The 16,482-nt window shown below is 49.0% G+C and overlaps 1 protein-coding gene across 1 annotated transcript in view; it reads left to right on the top strand.

The window, feature by feature from the left end:
* Positions 1-729: 729 nt before the first annotated feature.
* Etv6 (ETS variant transcription factor 6) overlaps positions 730-16,482 on the top strand; it is a 236,902-nt gene continuing 221,149 nt past the window's right edge. The window contains exon 1 of the mRNA XM_075982515.1: positions 730-1,058. Coding sequence (XP_075838630.1) covers positions 1,026-1,058 — 33 coding nt within the window. The 5' untranslated portion in view covers positions 730-1,025. The remainder of the gene's footprint in view (positions 1,059-16,482) is intronic.

Below are 16,482 nucleotides of genomic sequence, written 5' to 3'. Positions count from 1 at the left end.
CTGTGGCTTTAAATGGCCGGGGGATTTCGAATCGGGGAAGGCGGGAGGTCAGGCCGAGAGGCGCCCCCCGTCGCGGGGAGCCCCCGCCCGCCGCGTCCCCGGACCCGAGCGCGGCCGCGCGGCTTTGTCTCCGGCGTCGCGCCCTGCACTTCCCCGTGCGCAGCCTGTAACCCGAGCTCCCATTTCCTGGTGGATTCTCTTAAAGCGGCCGCGGTCGCCGCGCAGAACAAAGGCCATTGTCTCGCTTCCTCCTGCGGCGCCGCGTCCTTCCCGGAAAGCCCCTTCCTAGACCGCGGTCCCCGGGCTGCGTCGGCGCCCCGGGGAGCGCACAGGAAAGCCCCTACTGTGCGTGGTCCAGGGCCCCCGGAGGTGCAGCCAGGAGAGGCGGGAGCGGAATGAACCAGGCTCGAGAGTCCTGGGGCCACGCTGCGAGGTTCCCCAAAGGCGTCCTCCTCGGGGCGGCCCTGTGGGCACCCCGCGCCCCTCCCCCGCACGCCTTTTGATTTCCCCGCGGCCCGCGGTAACCCGAGCTTTTATTTCCTGGTGGCTCCTTTAAGAGGCAGAGCCCGGTGCTGGGAATTCACGTCAGTTTCTGCCCTGAAACTCTCAAGATCAATGAGCAGAGAGCTTTCTCAGTTCTGCCTTTCAGTTTCTCTCTTCCAGGAAGGAAAACATTCGAGAGAGAGAGGGAGGGAGGGAGCGAGCGAGCACCGCGGGGAGGGCGGGGGCGGGCGCGCCGGCCGCGGGTGGGAGGAGACACGCGAGGCCGGCCGGCTGCGCCCCGGTCGCCGCGCCGCGACCCGCACACCCCACGCCGTGCTCGCCGGCTCCCACGCCCCCGCGCCGCGCGCCCGATCCGTGCGCTCCGAAGACCCCCCCCCCCACCGGGCGGCCGCCGTTGGCGATGCTGCAAGAAACTTCTTAAATGACCGCGTCCCGCTGCCCCGCCGAGCGTTTCTGGGTTGGGGAGAGGAAAGGAAAGTGGAAAAAAACTGAGAACTTCCTGATCCCTCTCGCTGTGAGACATGTCTGAGACTCCTGCTCAGTGTAGCATTAAGGTAATGATTCTGTTCCCCTCTTTCCCCTTGGGCGATCGGAACCCCCTCGCCCCGGTGCTGCCGGTGCAGTTGCTAGGCTTGCGGGGAATTATTTGGGGCGCGAAGGAAAGAGATGCAGCTCGTGGCAGCGGCTGTACCCTTTAGCATAACCTTGCTACTCCCCTCTCCCGCCGAGCCCCGTCTGGGCTGCTGGGCCCCCCACCCCACCCCCTTCTTTTTGACAATGTAATGCCGGTCTCAATTGGTAGGAGGAACCCAGTTTGTCTTCAGATCTGTAGAACACCTCCGTAATTAGTGCGCTTAAAAATAAGAAAGGAAAAAGAAATTCCCCTTCTTATTCCTACGCCCAACATGTGACTAAACTGTAACTTTTGTTCCCGAGGGGTGGTCTCCCTAGGGAAAAAGTTGTAGGGGCCCTACTAGAACAGTCTCTCTCTCTTTCTTTCAGGACTCTGGGTTCTATCACACAAGATTTTTGCCCCCGCCTCCCTTCTGATTGTGATTGCAAGCCCTGAGACAGCCTTGGTGTCAGCTTTTCCTGGGCATTGCATAAGGAAAAAAAAATTAAACCAAGGTGAATAAAGTTGCTGAATAGTTATTTGACTCTTGGTGCATATGAAAGTTGAGCAATCTGAGAGTAGAAAACTCCTGTGATGCGGGGTGGAAGAGAAGTGACCAGGCAAAATGACCTTCTCTGACAGTGAAGAGGCGGTTGGAAAGCTGCAGTCTCCGGGTAGCCTGGCCTGGGCTAAGTTGAGGACGAGTATTTGCAAACAGCCCTTGTCTTCCAGGTGGAGTCGTATGTGCATGAGTATGTACATCTGTCGACATAGGCTGCGATGCTGTAGTTTGTTGCTTTTAAAAAGTTGTTGTGAAGTTTGCCACCATCGGGAGGCAGAATGATTTGTCTGTCTCCCCCAGTTATTTTTCCCATGCTGCAGTTACAGGGCGCTTTATTTCAAGGGTCCACCAGTCACCAGGAGGCAAGCTTTCTGTTGCCCAGGCAAGGCTGAAGTTTCTGAAGTTTGCTTTTGCTTCTGGCTTGGCCTATTTAATGCGTGCTCCTTGGATGTGGCAGAAACAATGAACTTGTAACCTGTTTTCTTCTGTGGCGAGTTAGGCTTTCCCGTTTTAACAGTTTTAACAGTGCTTCATCTAGGATCTGTGTGAGGGAAAGGGATGCTGTCACACTGACTTACTAGGTTCATAATTAGAGTCAGACCTTAGTGTTTCTTATCAGGAGTGATGGTCACGGGTTTGAAGTAAGGCTGATGGGGACTCAAAAGGTGCATGGGTGTCTTTGTTTCTGCCTCACAGAAGAGCCCAGAGGAACTTTTGGGCTTTTGTGTTTGTGCATATATCTGGGGTAGGCTTTGGAGCCATGCCTCACAAAAGAATTTAGGACGCTGTGATACTTCAAGACCAGTTTCTTTTGCAATATAAATTAGATTCTTTGTCGACTTCAAGAAAATCTTGCTGTATGGATAATCTAATTTATTTCACACTTCATAACAAAAACAGAGGTACCTAATAATAGGGCATTAGATCAGCAAATTGTCTTTGGCTTGATGGCAATAAACCAACAGAAGAACCTGGACCACCTTCAGCACAATAGCTTTAGGTTGAAAAACAACACAAGGCACTCTATCCTGTGACTTCTGATACCACTTCTAAAGCCACTGCATTCCTGCTGTTCTGATGGGCTCATGGTGGTGTGCTGGAAGCCGGAGCGCCACTGTTGAATGGCTTCTTTGCACCCCAATAGAAAGAAGAGCTAACTCATGTGGGGAGCCAAGCCCCACCAAAACACTCTCAAATGTGATACGGAAGTTGGATGCGATTCGTCTTATCGTTTTTTCCTTATTGTCTTAGGTTGTTTATTTTTCATTTTTTTGACTTTGGTCCTGGGAATGGAACCTAGAACCTTGTACAGGATAGCTGAACTCTACTCTTGTGCTGTAACTGAGCCCTTCCATGCTTTTTTTTTGATGCCTCTTTTTATTTTATCTATCTGTATGTTGTCATTTAAATGTATTTGTTTTTCTTCTTTGCTTATGCAATTGACTTTTTTGTTTTGGGTTGTTTTTGGCGGAGCTAGCCTGTGAATGTTTGCCTAGGCTGTGGGTGTTTTTAGGTGTGTATACGTGGAGACAGCATCTCTGTGGAGTTGCTCGAGTTTATCATGTCCCATAATAAACCACGGAGATCAAGGACCAGGATTGGCTCAGGTCACCTGAAAATGTTCCAGTGATGTAGCCCTTGGGATGTGGTCCAGTTATGGCATGAGAAAAAAAAATGTGTACAAGCAAGCACCAGACATGTTGCTTGCTTCTAGGGGCATCGGTAAACAACCAACTTTTCCTTGGAGTAGAGAGTTTACGTGAGTTTGAAGGATTAGCTGATGCTAAAGGCAGGAAGGCTGTCTCTGAGTGGCAAGATCTCTCTCTGGCTCCTCTCCTGGAACTTCCCCTATCTGCTCTCCTGCCGCACAAACAGCTGGTCAGCGGGCAGTAAATTCCTCAGCAGCTGGTGTGGTGGAGGCCACAGTGGGGGTGAGGGTGGGGGGAGTGGGGGATGGGGGGAAGCACTTTGTTTACTTTTGAGCCCTGGTCTGTTCTGCTAGGAAAGCCAGAGTCTGGTCTGGGTGAAGTTTCCAAGGTGAAAGCTTCTGAAGGGGTCAGTAGTGATACCTAGGTGAATGCAGGTGGCTGCCAGGAGGGCTGAGAAGGCCTGTGTGTGTCTTTGCACTTAGGCGAGTCTTTCCCTACCTGCAGGAGTTCACGTCAGATACCTTTTTTATAATGGAAGAGAAGCTTCCCCTGCCAGGCTCCATGTCATCCTGAGCAACACCAAACCTTGCTCGTGATCTGTGCGACACTGTCGTGGGCTCTGCTGGGTTCCCCGCTCGTTGGGGTTGGTTGATCATCTCAGAAGTCACTCCGTCCCCCAGTAGTTAGTCACAGGGCAAAGGAAAACAGGTTGGCTTTTCCACCATACGCCTTCACCTTCAAGTCACCTGTTCAGTTTTTCATTCCGCCAAGTTAACAGCAGAAAGTGGTTGTGGCTCAGCCGCCACAGGCCTTTTGCAAGGCTTGGCACAGAACTTGAATTGGCTGAGGTGATCCGGGACACTAAAAACTGGTGGCATAATGCCCTGGCCCTTCTTTTCCTGTTCTCCTTATCAGTTCACATTTATGGTAGAATGAGATTCTCATTTAAAATAAGTGTTTTGGAGAGACTGCACTAGGCAGAGCTGGTGTCTAGGTGTCTCTTACTCCTTTGGGCTAGCACGGGTAATCTTGGTGCCTTAGTTTCTCACCTGGCAGCTGGTGCAGAGTTATTTCTGTCGTGTTTGCTGACTCTAAGTGAGGTATGGAGGAGGTGAGTGTACCTCCCTCAGTCAGCGTCACCTTCTTTCATAAGGTTACCCGAGGGCCAGAGCTCTGCTTGGTGTCTCTCCAAAAAATAAAAGAGTTTTGATATACTAATAATGTTTGATTATATTTGATAATCTCAGAAACTGCTTTGGTGTCTAAGCAAAAAAGAAAGAAAGAAAAAGGAATTGAGGTGAGAATGTGGTTTATCCCTCTAATAACCTCTCTTGGGAGACTGGAAGGAGTTCAAGGTCATTCTTGCCTTCCTAGTAACTTAACTTAGAGACCAGCATGGACTACCTGAGACCCTGCCTTAAAAAAGAAAAAAAAAATTAAAGGAAGGATTTGGAAAGAGAACAAAGTCTTGAGGGACCCTTGCAAAGGGTCAGGTGGATAAGCAGGCTTGTTTGGCCCCCATTCCTCTGACAGTATCTTCATGGACCGTTTAGGCATTGAGAGTTCAGTCAGAGTTGAGAGATGTAGCCAGACCCTGGGCCACACACTTCTGTTTTCACAGTTGGCTTCTGAGAGCTGAGTGGCTGCTTCAGCCCATGGATGGCTGAGCCCGGTTAGAACACAGGCCTACAGGGTCTCAGGCCACCGCATCACATTCTCAAGGTTCACGGTGTGTCTATAAAAGGCCAAGGAAATCTGATACAATAGGCCCTGCGCTTTGGCACTTCCTAGTGTGGTCCATTTTAATCACCAGCCAGCTGGTCTGAGGGCATGGAGCTATGTGCCATGAAGATGATGTGTGTGGGAACACTGGGCTGCAAGGGTCTAGTCAGGTGTGAGAAGAGGAAGTGGTAGGAGGTAGGGCTGAGGGAAGAGAGGCCTGATGGATTTGGGTTTGCACCACGGTTTGCAGAGACCCTGCAGAGACCCGTGTTGGGAGGGTGTGGGAGAGTTCGGCCGGTCTACTGGTGACTGAAGGTAGTGCTGCCTGCTCCCCCATATCACCTCTAGGTAAATCCACAGGTGAGCCCCAGGCTTCTTCCCCCAGTCAGCCAGTCCTGTCTATACCTTCACTTACGTGTGGTAAGCACTCTCTTAAGAGAACAGATCTGGCAGCCAAGACAAGGTTCCTCTGGAAAAGGGTAGGTCAAACAGGGGAAATTACCTTGGCTGTGAGCAGCCAACACAGTACTAAGACGGGGGTTCTCAGACACAGGGTGCAGGGGCAGGGGGTAGCTGGGAGTTAGTAGAGCCATTTCATTTTATTACTGGATTTTAAAGGTTGGCCTTCGGTGCTGTTTCCCCAACTGGGTGAGTCTAAATCGAAGGAAGCCCCCTTGGAGTGTGAGACATAAGTGGGACGTACCTTTCTCTGTGAATACCGCTTTAGGAGAACAGCACCGTGACTTGGTCTCTGGCAGAGTCCGTCTCTGCTGTGTTCCAGGAGACTCGAGGAAGCAGTATCTGTGCGTTTATTGAAGAGAGTGTGACTTTCCTTCAGTGTTCCCACGCCAACAGGAGCCCGGCTTGAAGACTGTTGGTTGCCAAACCTGGTATTTGGGGAGAGAAAGGCGAGACTAAATTAGGGAGAAGTTAGAATTACAGCCTATTAAGAAGCAAACACATTTTATTGATTTTTCTGTACATACAGGAACCAGACTAATAAAATAGCATTTACTGGGACATCTCAGAATGAGCCCCTATGAATAGGCAGCCGTGACTTGTGGTTCCCTGCCATCCGTTGGCGTAGGAACGAGTACAGCCGTGTGCTTGAAACTGGTCCTTTGGTGTTGAAATATTACCACAAATCTATCATTTGCCCTGTTAATTCTCTGGGTAACCCTTTCATCTTTGACAGTGAAAACAGACAGCGCAGCCGAGTCTGGTCCCAGGGATTTGCAGTCCTTCAGTCATAAGGAAGAAGACCTCCCTGTGTTAAGTATGGACTCCGCCATGCTGATTGGGCTCGCCGCATGGAGTCCTATGGGTCGTGCTTATGGAAACTGCAGAACCCTTGGGTTTGGGGAACTTCATACATTCTCTGTAGTTAGAAGTGCTTCATTGCTGTTTCAGTGGTCACCTCTCCAGCTCAGCCCTACAGCTCTGGAGGGATTCCTTCCTTTTGCCCGCAGGCCTCCTCCTCCACCATGGCCACCCTCGCTGGTTGCATGCTAATGCATTATGTCCTGGTGTGTTAAGCTAAATGACCTCATTCTCTCTTCACAGCCTTTCCTGGAGGCAGTTTCCCTCCCCATTTTACAAACCGAAGCCAGGGAGGCTAAGTGCTAGCCTGCCTCAGATCTCTCAGGCTTGTATGCCTAGTGGCCATACAAGTCTCCGACCCTTATCACCGGTCTGTAGTGCCCTGAGACGATTGTGAGTTATGTCCCTCTTCAGGGAGCAAATTAGGAAACCCAGGGTGATGGAGCTGATGGGTCCTGGCCATAGCTCAGGTGAAAGGCAGGGGCGGAGCCAGCACTAATATGACCGGCAGGGGTCCAGCCAGCAGAGGTCTTGCATTCCCTCTGCTCGTTCAATGTTGAAGGTGGGTTTTCTTCAGTACCTATTAGGGCCAGCCTGATGGTCACTCTTAGCCAGAGACCTTTCTCTGGATAAATGTCCAGGTGATCCTTTTTTTTTTTTTAATACTGCTTCTGCAACTCTCAAGTTGATGTGTTATGTTCCATGGCTCTATTTTGTCCCTGCTGCTTTTCCTGATTTTCACTCTCTCCACTCCATTTTCTCTGCCTAATAGTTTCTTCATTAAGTGGTTTGATGTCTGACGTTGCGTCCTCAGCCCGTCCAGCCTCGGGGCCAGATACCCTCCCTCTTTACCGGCATGACTCCATCCTTTGCCGTGTACAACTTTATATTATCATTATTTAAAGCTTTTTACCCAATCCATGGATGTCTTTCCCACCCGTAAAGTATCTCCTGTGTAAATCATTAGAACTATGTGATTTCTGGAAATCTATTTGAAATATTTGCAGATATTCCATGATTTCCCATGACTACGCAAGGAATATATTTTTTTTTCTTCTTTTCTCTTTTTCTGAGCCCGCTCAGTCTGGCTTTATTCTTTTTAATTTACTTGAATGATGAGAGACATTGAGCCATCTGACTTCATAAATTTCTGCATTGTTTTGTTTTGTTTTGTTTTTAAGATAACCCTCTCTACCTCCAGCCTGGCCTTGAGGATGCAGGTTCTCATTTATGCTAAGCAAGATCTCCACTTCAGAGCTACTTCTGTATTCAGATGTTTATATCCAGACAGCTTCGATAGATAGAAGAGGAAGATGTATACGTCTGTCCGTAAGCTAAAACGTAGAACTAAAGAGCCTTGCAGGAGCATCACGGAAGGGTTCAGAGACAGAATAAGCTGACACGGTGAAGGTGATACCAGGACATTATAGAGGCATGACCCAGACTTCTCAAGAGGCAGGTGAGGAAACTTGAGTCTCTCATAGCTTGCCCCCAAACTCATTGCTAATTGTAGCTAAGCCACAATCAGAATCATGTATTCTGTCCCAGCTCCTTGTCCCTCCAACTCCTTGGTGGAGTAGAAGCCGTGAAAACCAAACAAGAATTCTGACTGCACTGTGTCCCTGTCACGCCATACCGAGAGCTAACGGCCACCTCCATCCCGTGTTGGCACCTCAGGACGGCAGGTGATAGTACAGGTTACGGCTTCCACGCCGAGTCTCTCAATTTAAGAAGTGAAGAGAGGATGAAATATATTTTGGAAAGATATCCAAGAGAAAAGGTTGGCATAAAAATAATGTTGATGTTTAAAAGGCCAAGCTTCCTGTATCTGGACAGATGATTTATGAGACTACTCCCAGGGGAAGATGCGAGAGAACCGGCTCCTGAGGATTTATGAACTCCGTCGGGGGATTTTTTTTTTTTCTTTGTATGTGGGAGTCAGACATAGGGAAACGACCTCATTTCCTGAATGACCCAAAAAGGACACGTTGCCCTGCTGGGCTGGTGTGAGTTCAGTCAGCAGATGTGTGCAGGGAGTTGTCACTCAATCCTCCCATTGCCTCTGACTTTAGCTTTAGTTTTGAGTTCTGTTCCTGTGACATTGTCGTCCCTTAAGGGCATTGTCAGTTGTTAGAAAGAGTTCTGTTGACTGTGGAGTGCTCCCAAGGACCAGACAGACACTGCAGCCCACAGACCTGTGAAACCCGGTCTTGACCCGAACTTGTTCATGTTACTTAATTATGAACTTACTAATTCCCATAAGGGGTATTAGAACTGCGTGTTTCTTACAGCCGTTGACCAGTGTAGGTTGCTAGACACAGTTCCCTTATGCTGTCAAGAAAAGTGAGCTTCCCTCTTACGTACTGCTCCACGACATGTGATTCTAGGAGGGGCTCGAGGTTTCAATACCACCATTTTAACAGTTGGTACCAGAGATGTTCAGGGAGCTGTGAGATCGCCAGTGCTGCTCCACCTAAGATCCAGGCCGCCTGGGTTGGCTGACTCCCAGCACAGTGTTCTTGTCACAGACCCACTGAGTTTCTCACTGGACTGGGGTCACTCAGTCATGGCTCAGAAAAGCTCTGGTTGGTTTTTTTTTTTTTTTTTTTTGAGCACAGCTCTGGCAACAGAAGAGATGAGCCAACTGCAATTACGCGACAATACGAAATGCCTTTTGTATCTTACAGCAGTTTTGAGGGAAATGGCGGGTGTACTTTGAAATTAGTTTGCAGAGATGGGAAAAAAAACGGGTTGTGGGGGGAATCCTGAAGTACCCTCAGGAAGTCTTGTGCAGCTTAACTGCTGGACCGGGTCGGTGGATCTGCTGCTCACACAGTTGCCTGTTACTTGTGACTGGGGCGAGACTTGGAAGACATTGATTCTTTCGTGGGCTTTTGTTTCCCAAGCAGTTCCCTGTCTGTCTGACCGTAGGGTAGACAGTGTGTGCTGTGGGGTGCTGAGGGCCCAGCTTCATGAGCTGGGAGTAGATGACCCTCAGTAGCAGCTTAGTTATACAGAGGAGTTTGAAAAAGCCAAATTTCTTTCCTTGGGGCACAAGGGAATTTTGAGGCTTTTTGTAGGTATTAAGGGGGTGAAGGGCTGCTTTCCAGGAAGAGTTTTATGCTGTGGACTTAAAATGCTGCCCTTAATATTCCTTGTCAAATATGTGCTGCATAGGAAGATAAGATACGGACTAGAAAGTGACTTTTTTTTTTTTTTTTGGTTTTTCAAGACAGGGTTTCTCTTTGTAGCTTTGGAGCCTGTCCTGGAACTCATTCTGTAATCCCAGCTGAACTGGCCTTGAACTCATAAAGCCTGCCTCTGCCTCTTGCTAGCTGGGATTAAAGGTGTGTAGGCCACACTGCCTGGCCTTGTGCAAGCTCTACCCCTGAGCTATGTACTCAGCCAAAACTGACCTCTAAAAAAAAATAGACTGCATAGATTATATAGTGTTTGTTTGTTAGTACACATTAATTATACATAATGGCTTCACTATGACGTTTTCATACATGTATATAATATATTTTGGACATACCTTTCCCTACCTTCTCTGCCCACCCTTCCCCCCGTCTACACATCATCTGTCCCTTCTCAACTAGTCCCCTTCCATTATCTTTTATTTTTTATTTTTTGAATAACCCAGTGAGTTTCATTAGGCTTGTATACAGGAACATGGCTGAAGGTTATTTGCAGGAGCAGCAGGCTCCTTACCAATGGCTATACCACTGAAGACAATTCTGGTTTTGAGGAATTTACTTCCCACCCTATGAAACAATGAACCCTCTGTCAGACTATTGAAGAGGGTTGGAGGGAAGCTGTCTCTCACATCCTCCAAGGAGCTACTAGTAGAAGTTGGCGATTTTTCTTGGTACTGTCTGCGGTGGGCTATGGCAGACTGTAGGTGCAGTTATCGCTCATAAGAACTATCTGTGGCCGGTTGTGGTGGCGCACGCCGGTAGGATTTGCTGAAGGAGGCAGAGGCAGGAGGATCACGAGTTCGAGGCCAGCCTGGGCTACACATTGAAGAAAAAAAAAAAGAACTATCTGTGTAGTTAGGTCAATGATCCTTGCTTCACGTAGGGCTCCTGTGTGTGAGGAAGCCGACTCCTGAGTAGTTCCTGGAAGAGATGATCTGCAGATAAAAATCAGTGTTGTAATTAAAAAACTAAACCAAACCAAAAAAAAAAAACAAAAACAACAAAACACCAAACAAACCCTAGAAAACAGCCTGTCTGTAAAGTTACCTGGTTCCCCAAAGCGTCCGCCTTGTTCCGCAGTAAAAGGGTAAGTCTAGATGTGGCCGCTGAGGGTCACTGACCCTGAGCAAGGAGAGGGTTCAGGGCTACCCACCTCACTGCAGTGGTGGCCTGAAAGTAGGCCCTGTGTCCCTGGTGACACATTAAGGTTAAGGTCCAGAGACAGCTTAGGTACAACAGTTGCCCAGTGTGTGTATGTGTGTGTCGCCCTGGGTTTGATCCCCAGCACCAAAAATAAGTAAATCAATAATTAAAAGAGACAACCTCGCCGGACGGTGGTGACGCACGCCTTTAATCCCAGCACTCGGGAGGCAGAGGCAGGCGGATCTCTGTGAGTTCGAGGCCAGCCTGGTCTACAAGAGCTAGTTCCAGGACAGGCTCCAAAGCTACAGAGAAACACTGTCTCGAAAAACAAAAACAAAAAAGAGACAGCCTCCCCATTATCATTGCCTCAGGCCTAATGGTTAGCATGGAAAGCTCTCCAAAGGGCAGCACAAGAAGAAACAGGATGGGAGCTTCATGAAGGGGGAGCCGGTGATCTGGTCGACTGTTTCCTTGGTGATGATGAGAAACTCACACTAGGGAAAGAGACATAGCTACTACATACTGTGTCCTTTGTCCTCCCTAGACCATCCTGTCAGAGACTGGAGCATATATGCTGGCTCGCTGGGGTCCAGCTGATTGTTTTCAAGCCTTGGCTTCTGACCATAGACTGGGCACCCAAAGAGACAGAGTGAGTTTTCTTTGGGCCTCATCATCTTTTCCTGCCTTGGGGCTGTTCCGGCTGGTTTTCAAAATATGAAAAGTCGGGAGGAATGGACTTCTGGTGCACCTTGTTGCTTGGGTCTCCTTTTGATGAAGTCTGGGAGATTCAGAAATAATCAAATTGTTTGACTGGTACTTTGACAAGCTTTTGAGATCTGAGGCTCTCCTGGCTTAATGGGTCCATTGATGTAGTGGCCAATGATGTGGGGACATCAGTTCACAGGCGTCACAAGATGCTCTTTGCCCTGTCTCTTGGCTCCATTCAGCAAAGAATTTATCACGGGGAATGCTTTTGCTCCCAGGATTTAGGAAGCAGAGGCAGATGATCTCTGAGTTTGAGGCTAGTGCCTATATAATTAGACCCCACCAGTTGGGGGTTAAAACCTGAGTAACTTGGGCAAATTCCCCAGTTTGGATAAATCTCCCGTTCTCTTCAACTTTTTGACCGCCTCGGATGCTGAGAATTGCCAGCTCCACTTGCCTTTGCGCTATCCAGGCCTTTGCAGAACCTGCTGACTCTCATCCTTCAGCAGTGGGGGAAGTAGATCCCCAACTGCGGGAAAGGCCAGGTGTTCCCTCCAAGAATGGAGTTCCCTTTCCGAACTTGACGTCTGCTTTCTTGGGTCCCTGGTGCTCTGTGGTTGGGCAGGACCATGAGGTAGGAGGTGAGGCCGTGCCTGTGTGCAGGCAGAACTTGGCTGTAGATCAGACAGCTCTGGAGCACCATGGTCTTCAGCAGGAGTCTTGGTGGGCTTTGGGAGGCCCACAGCCTCTAATCTTCACCATTCTCGCACCCAGCCTGGCAGGGAAGATGGGTAAAGGTTTGTCGGGCATCTCCAATTGGGCTCACACTAATAGAGCCTTCCCATGCACCCTCACCTCTCCTGGCGAATGCCTTTCCTAAGCTACCATGTTAGTTCTTTTCTCAGCGCTGTGACAAACGCCCGACAAGAAACAAAGTAAGGAAGGAAGGGTTTGCTCTGGTTCACACAGAGGGTTGAGTCCATTGCGGCAGGAATGCAAGGCAGCTGATGTCATTGTCTTAGCAGTCAGGAAACAGAGAGATGAATGCCTGTGATCAGCTTTCTCCTTTGTGTCTGAGACCTTAGCTCTTGGGATGGTTCCATCTTCATTTAAACCTCCCTGAAAATCCCCTCATACATGTACACCCCCAGAGGTGTGTCTCCTAGGGTGACCAAATCCAGGCAAGTTCAAGGTGAAGATTAGCCATCACAGTGACCTACCCTTCTAGCACAGAGGCCGTGGTAGCACACGCCTTTAATCCCAGGACGTGGGAGGCAGAGGCAGGTGGATCTCAGTGAGTACAAAGCCAGTCTCTACATAATGAATCCCAGGGCAACCAGGGCTATAGAGTGAGACCCTTCCTCGAATAAATATCTATCAAAGACCCATTAGCATCGATAATAGCACACTTTCCATCTTGAGTGTACAAGACAGTTTGTCCTGTGGGGGAGATATGAGACAAGGCCTGAGAAGGGGAGAAAACCTTAAGAGTACGAGGAGGCAAGGTGAAGAACCTGCAGTTGGGAAGGGCCTTGTTTCTTCAGAGGCTCCAGAGAGGTGAGTTCAGTCGAGACAAGGCCTTGCCAACATTCGCCGGCTCTTCTGAGAACTTGTCTGTCTTGAGAAACTTGGTAAAATGGTCAGACAGTTTCTCTGAGGGGAATGCCTGCGTGTGCTTTTGTGGTTAGCCAGCGTGTTAAGCAGTCTGATTTAAGGGAAAGATGGTCTCTGTTTTCATTTCAGCTGTGGTCTTAAAAGGCTTATGGTATGGGTGGAGGAAAACACAGTCCTCTTGTCTCTTCCCGGCTAAGATGTAGGTTATAGGTGAATGTGAGTTCAGACATAGCTTATTTCTTTAAAAAAAAAATTTAGAATGATGTTTTAATCTCTTTCTCGTGTGTGCACACACACGCCGTGACATGCATGCTGAGGTCAGAGGACAACTTTCAGGAGTTGGTTCTTTTCCTTCCGCTGTGTGGATCCCGGGGATCGAACTCAGGTTGTCAGGCTTGGCATCCAGTGCCTTTACCCACAGATCCATCGTACCAGCCCCAGCCTGTTTCTTAGGTGCATTTTTGTGTTATCTGCCTAACCCCCTTTGGGCAAACCTTGTCCTGACACACACGACGCATGGATTGCTAGGCATTGCCAGACTGTCAGAAAGAATTCATTCCGTAGCTCCCGTCCCCAAATGGATGACAGTGGTAGCATTTCCTAAGAGTAGTTTCCCCCTCATTCCTGCTTGCTTTTCCTCAGCTTGACTCAAACTAGAGCTGTTTTGGAGAAAGGAACCTCGATTGAAGCATTACCTCCCCCAGACTGGCCTGCGGGCTTGTCTATAGCGCTTTTGCTGGAATAATGATTGTGGCAGAGCCCCCACTCTGGGTGGTATCACCCCTGGCAGGTGGTCCTGGGTTGGATAAGAAAGCCAACTGAACTAGCCCTGGGGAGTAAGGCAATGAGCAGTGTTCCTCCGTGGCATCTGCATCCACGTTCCTGTTTTGAGTTCCTGCCCAACTTCCCTTCCTGATGACCTGTAACGTGCAAGGAGAAACAACTCAAAAACCCCAACTCCCTACCTCCAGTTAGTTTTGGTTAATGTTTTTGTTGTTGTTGTTTGTTTTGTTTTGTTTTTCCAAGACAGGGTGTCTCTGTGTATCCCTGGCCATCCTGGAACTAGCTGTGTTTATCATGCTGGTCTCAAACTCAGAGATGCACCTGCCTCTGCCTCCTGAGTGCTGGGATGAAAGGCGTGCGCCACCACCGCCTGACTTGGTCAGTTGCAAACTAGGAGACAGGCTTTAGTCTTCTTGAGATGTCTGACAAGATGATGGGGAAGTTCTGCCTCCCCACTGGGCGAGGGTGAGGCAAGTGTGAGTCCTGCCTGGCGCTTGGGCTGTTGCCCATGCCTGGCATTTATTTCATGGGCCTCTCTTTTCCCACTGGTACAGAGGTGCATCTCTCAGCTGGTCCTAGGGCGCACATGCTAGGTTTTAGTACCATTGCAGGTTCACTCCTTGCCTGCCTCTGGGTAAGTGCTGAGAGATTTCTCCACTCTCCCACCTCTATAAAGCAGATTCTTCAGGTCAGGGACAGGTTCCCAGGTGAAGCCATGAAGAACCAACACGGGAGGTTTGGATTAGCATGCTCAAGGGAGAACGATGTGAGGCTAGCTGACACAATGCCTTTGTGGGCTGTTTTTAGCCTTAATCAGGACTATATGGTATGTGTGGCTTGTGATTTCTTGGGCATCATTTTGCTTCCCCTCCCCACAAGTCTATTCTTGTGACTTGGTTTGCATATATGCACATGTATTGAATGCTCATAGGATCGTAAGTTACAGAAATTATAGTGTAGTCTGCTTTTCAGCGGCGAGGAAAAGATTGCACCAAATCCAGCCTTGTTGTAGCAAGGCAACCTTACGTATAGATGTAAAATATATCTCCTTGGAGGGCTGGCTTTGTGATGGGCTATAAACGGATTGTTAAACAGCAAGCTGAGGGGCTGTTAGCAAGCTGTCTCTAAGAGCATCTCCCTGGTCTAGTCTGAAAAGGTAATGTGTGCACATTGCAGCTATGAGATAGTTTGCTTGTGGTGTTTGTATGTTGATAGATTGCGTGTGTGTGTGTGTGTGTTCAGTGGTGAACAGTGGAGATAATTTTAAAATATTATTTGCTCCTGTATTGCTATTTGCATTCTAAACCGGACAGTGTTTAAATCCCATCTTGCCTTTTAAGGAACTGGCTTAACTGAACAGGTGTTTTGGTCAGCTACAGGGAACAAATCAACTCAACTTCAAAAAGCTGTGATATGTTTTATAACACCTTCACATATAATAACTGCGTTAAAGATTCGTGCCATGGAATACCCGGATAGCAGGCGAATCGCGTCCTCAACAGCCAGCCGACAAGCGTTTGAATTCCCAATTGCAGCGAGGCAGGGCTCCCAGTATGCCCGTCCTTGAGCCTCTCCCCGCGTTCAGGTGACTTGTCTGAGAGCCCGTCTGCACAGGTGCCTGCCGCCTGCCATTGGGTCTGTAGTGAAAGGGTTCCTTCTTGTTAATAGAGTTGCCTCGTGTAGGATGGTAACAGCTGCTGCCTTAGGAAACAGGTGTCCGCTCTTCTAATCCTCCGACTGGATCAGCTTGCTACCCTGGCAGGGCCTTATTATTACTGTTTTTATTTATTTATTTTTCTCTCCCACGTAGCCATCCCTTGCCAGGAGGTGCTGGTAAGCAGGATGAGCGCCAGAGGACGTGGCAGCTTTTCTCGGGAGAGGTTTCTGTTAGAAAGAATCGGCTACCCAGTCTTGTTCTGAAGAGGTGGCTGGAAAATCAATTGGAACATGAATCACAGGGGAGAAGGATAGCATAGTAAATGGGCGGTCCTGCCAGGTCACCTCTCTGTTGTTCCTCAAAGGCCAGTGTGAAGCCAGCACTTCCACAGACGAGTGAATGAAATAGGCGTATCCACTGTTGCTTGGTTGTTGTTGTTTTGAGACAAGGTCTCCGTTAGTGCATGCTGGCTTTGTACTTGCTATGTTCCCAGACTGACCTCAGACTCATAATCCCCCTGCTTTAGCCTTCGGTGTGCTGAGACTACAGGTGTCCGTGACCATGTCTTGCTGAACTGTTGCTTTGTAAGGTTTCTGGAACTGAAGCTTCAGGATGGCTGGTGTGCTGTTTTCTGGTGTGCAAGGCAGTCTGGTTCATGTGTGGGATACCTCAGTTCTCCGTCAGTCTTTTCTGTCTTGCTGTTGCTGGCTTCCTTCTGGTCCTGGTCCTCCATCTCTTTTCCTCCTGTTTCCTCTCTTGGGTCCAGTCATAGTTGGGGGCACTGTTGTGATAAAACCCCATGACCAAGTAAACTTGGGGAGCAAAGGGTTTGTTTGGCTTACACTTGGACATCACTGTTCATCATCGAAGGAAATCGGCAGGAACCTGGAGGCAGGAGCTGATGATGCAGTGGAGGGGTGCTGCTTACTGGCTTGCTCAGTCTGCTTTTTCATGGGATTCAGGACCACCAGCCCAGGGATGGCACCATCCGTGACGGGCTGGCTTCTCTCCCA

This window comes from Microtus pennsylvanicus, chromosome 8, assembly GCF_037038515.1.
Source record: "Microtus pennsylvanicus isolate mMicPen1 chromosome 8, mMicPen1.hap1, whole genome shotgun sequence".
Taxonomy (NCBI): domain Eukaryota; kingdom Metazoa; phylum Chordata; class Mammalia; order Rodentia; family Cricetidae; genus Microtus; species Microtus pennsylvanicus.
Note: the sequence above shows the minus strand (reverse complement) of the source record. Positions and strands in the feature narration are given on the sequence as shown.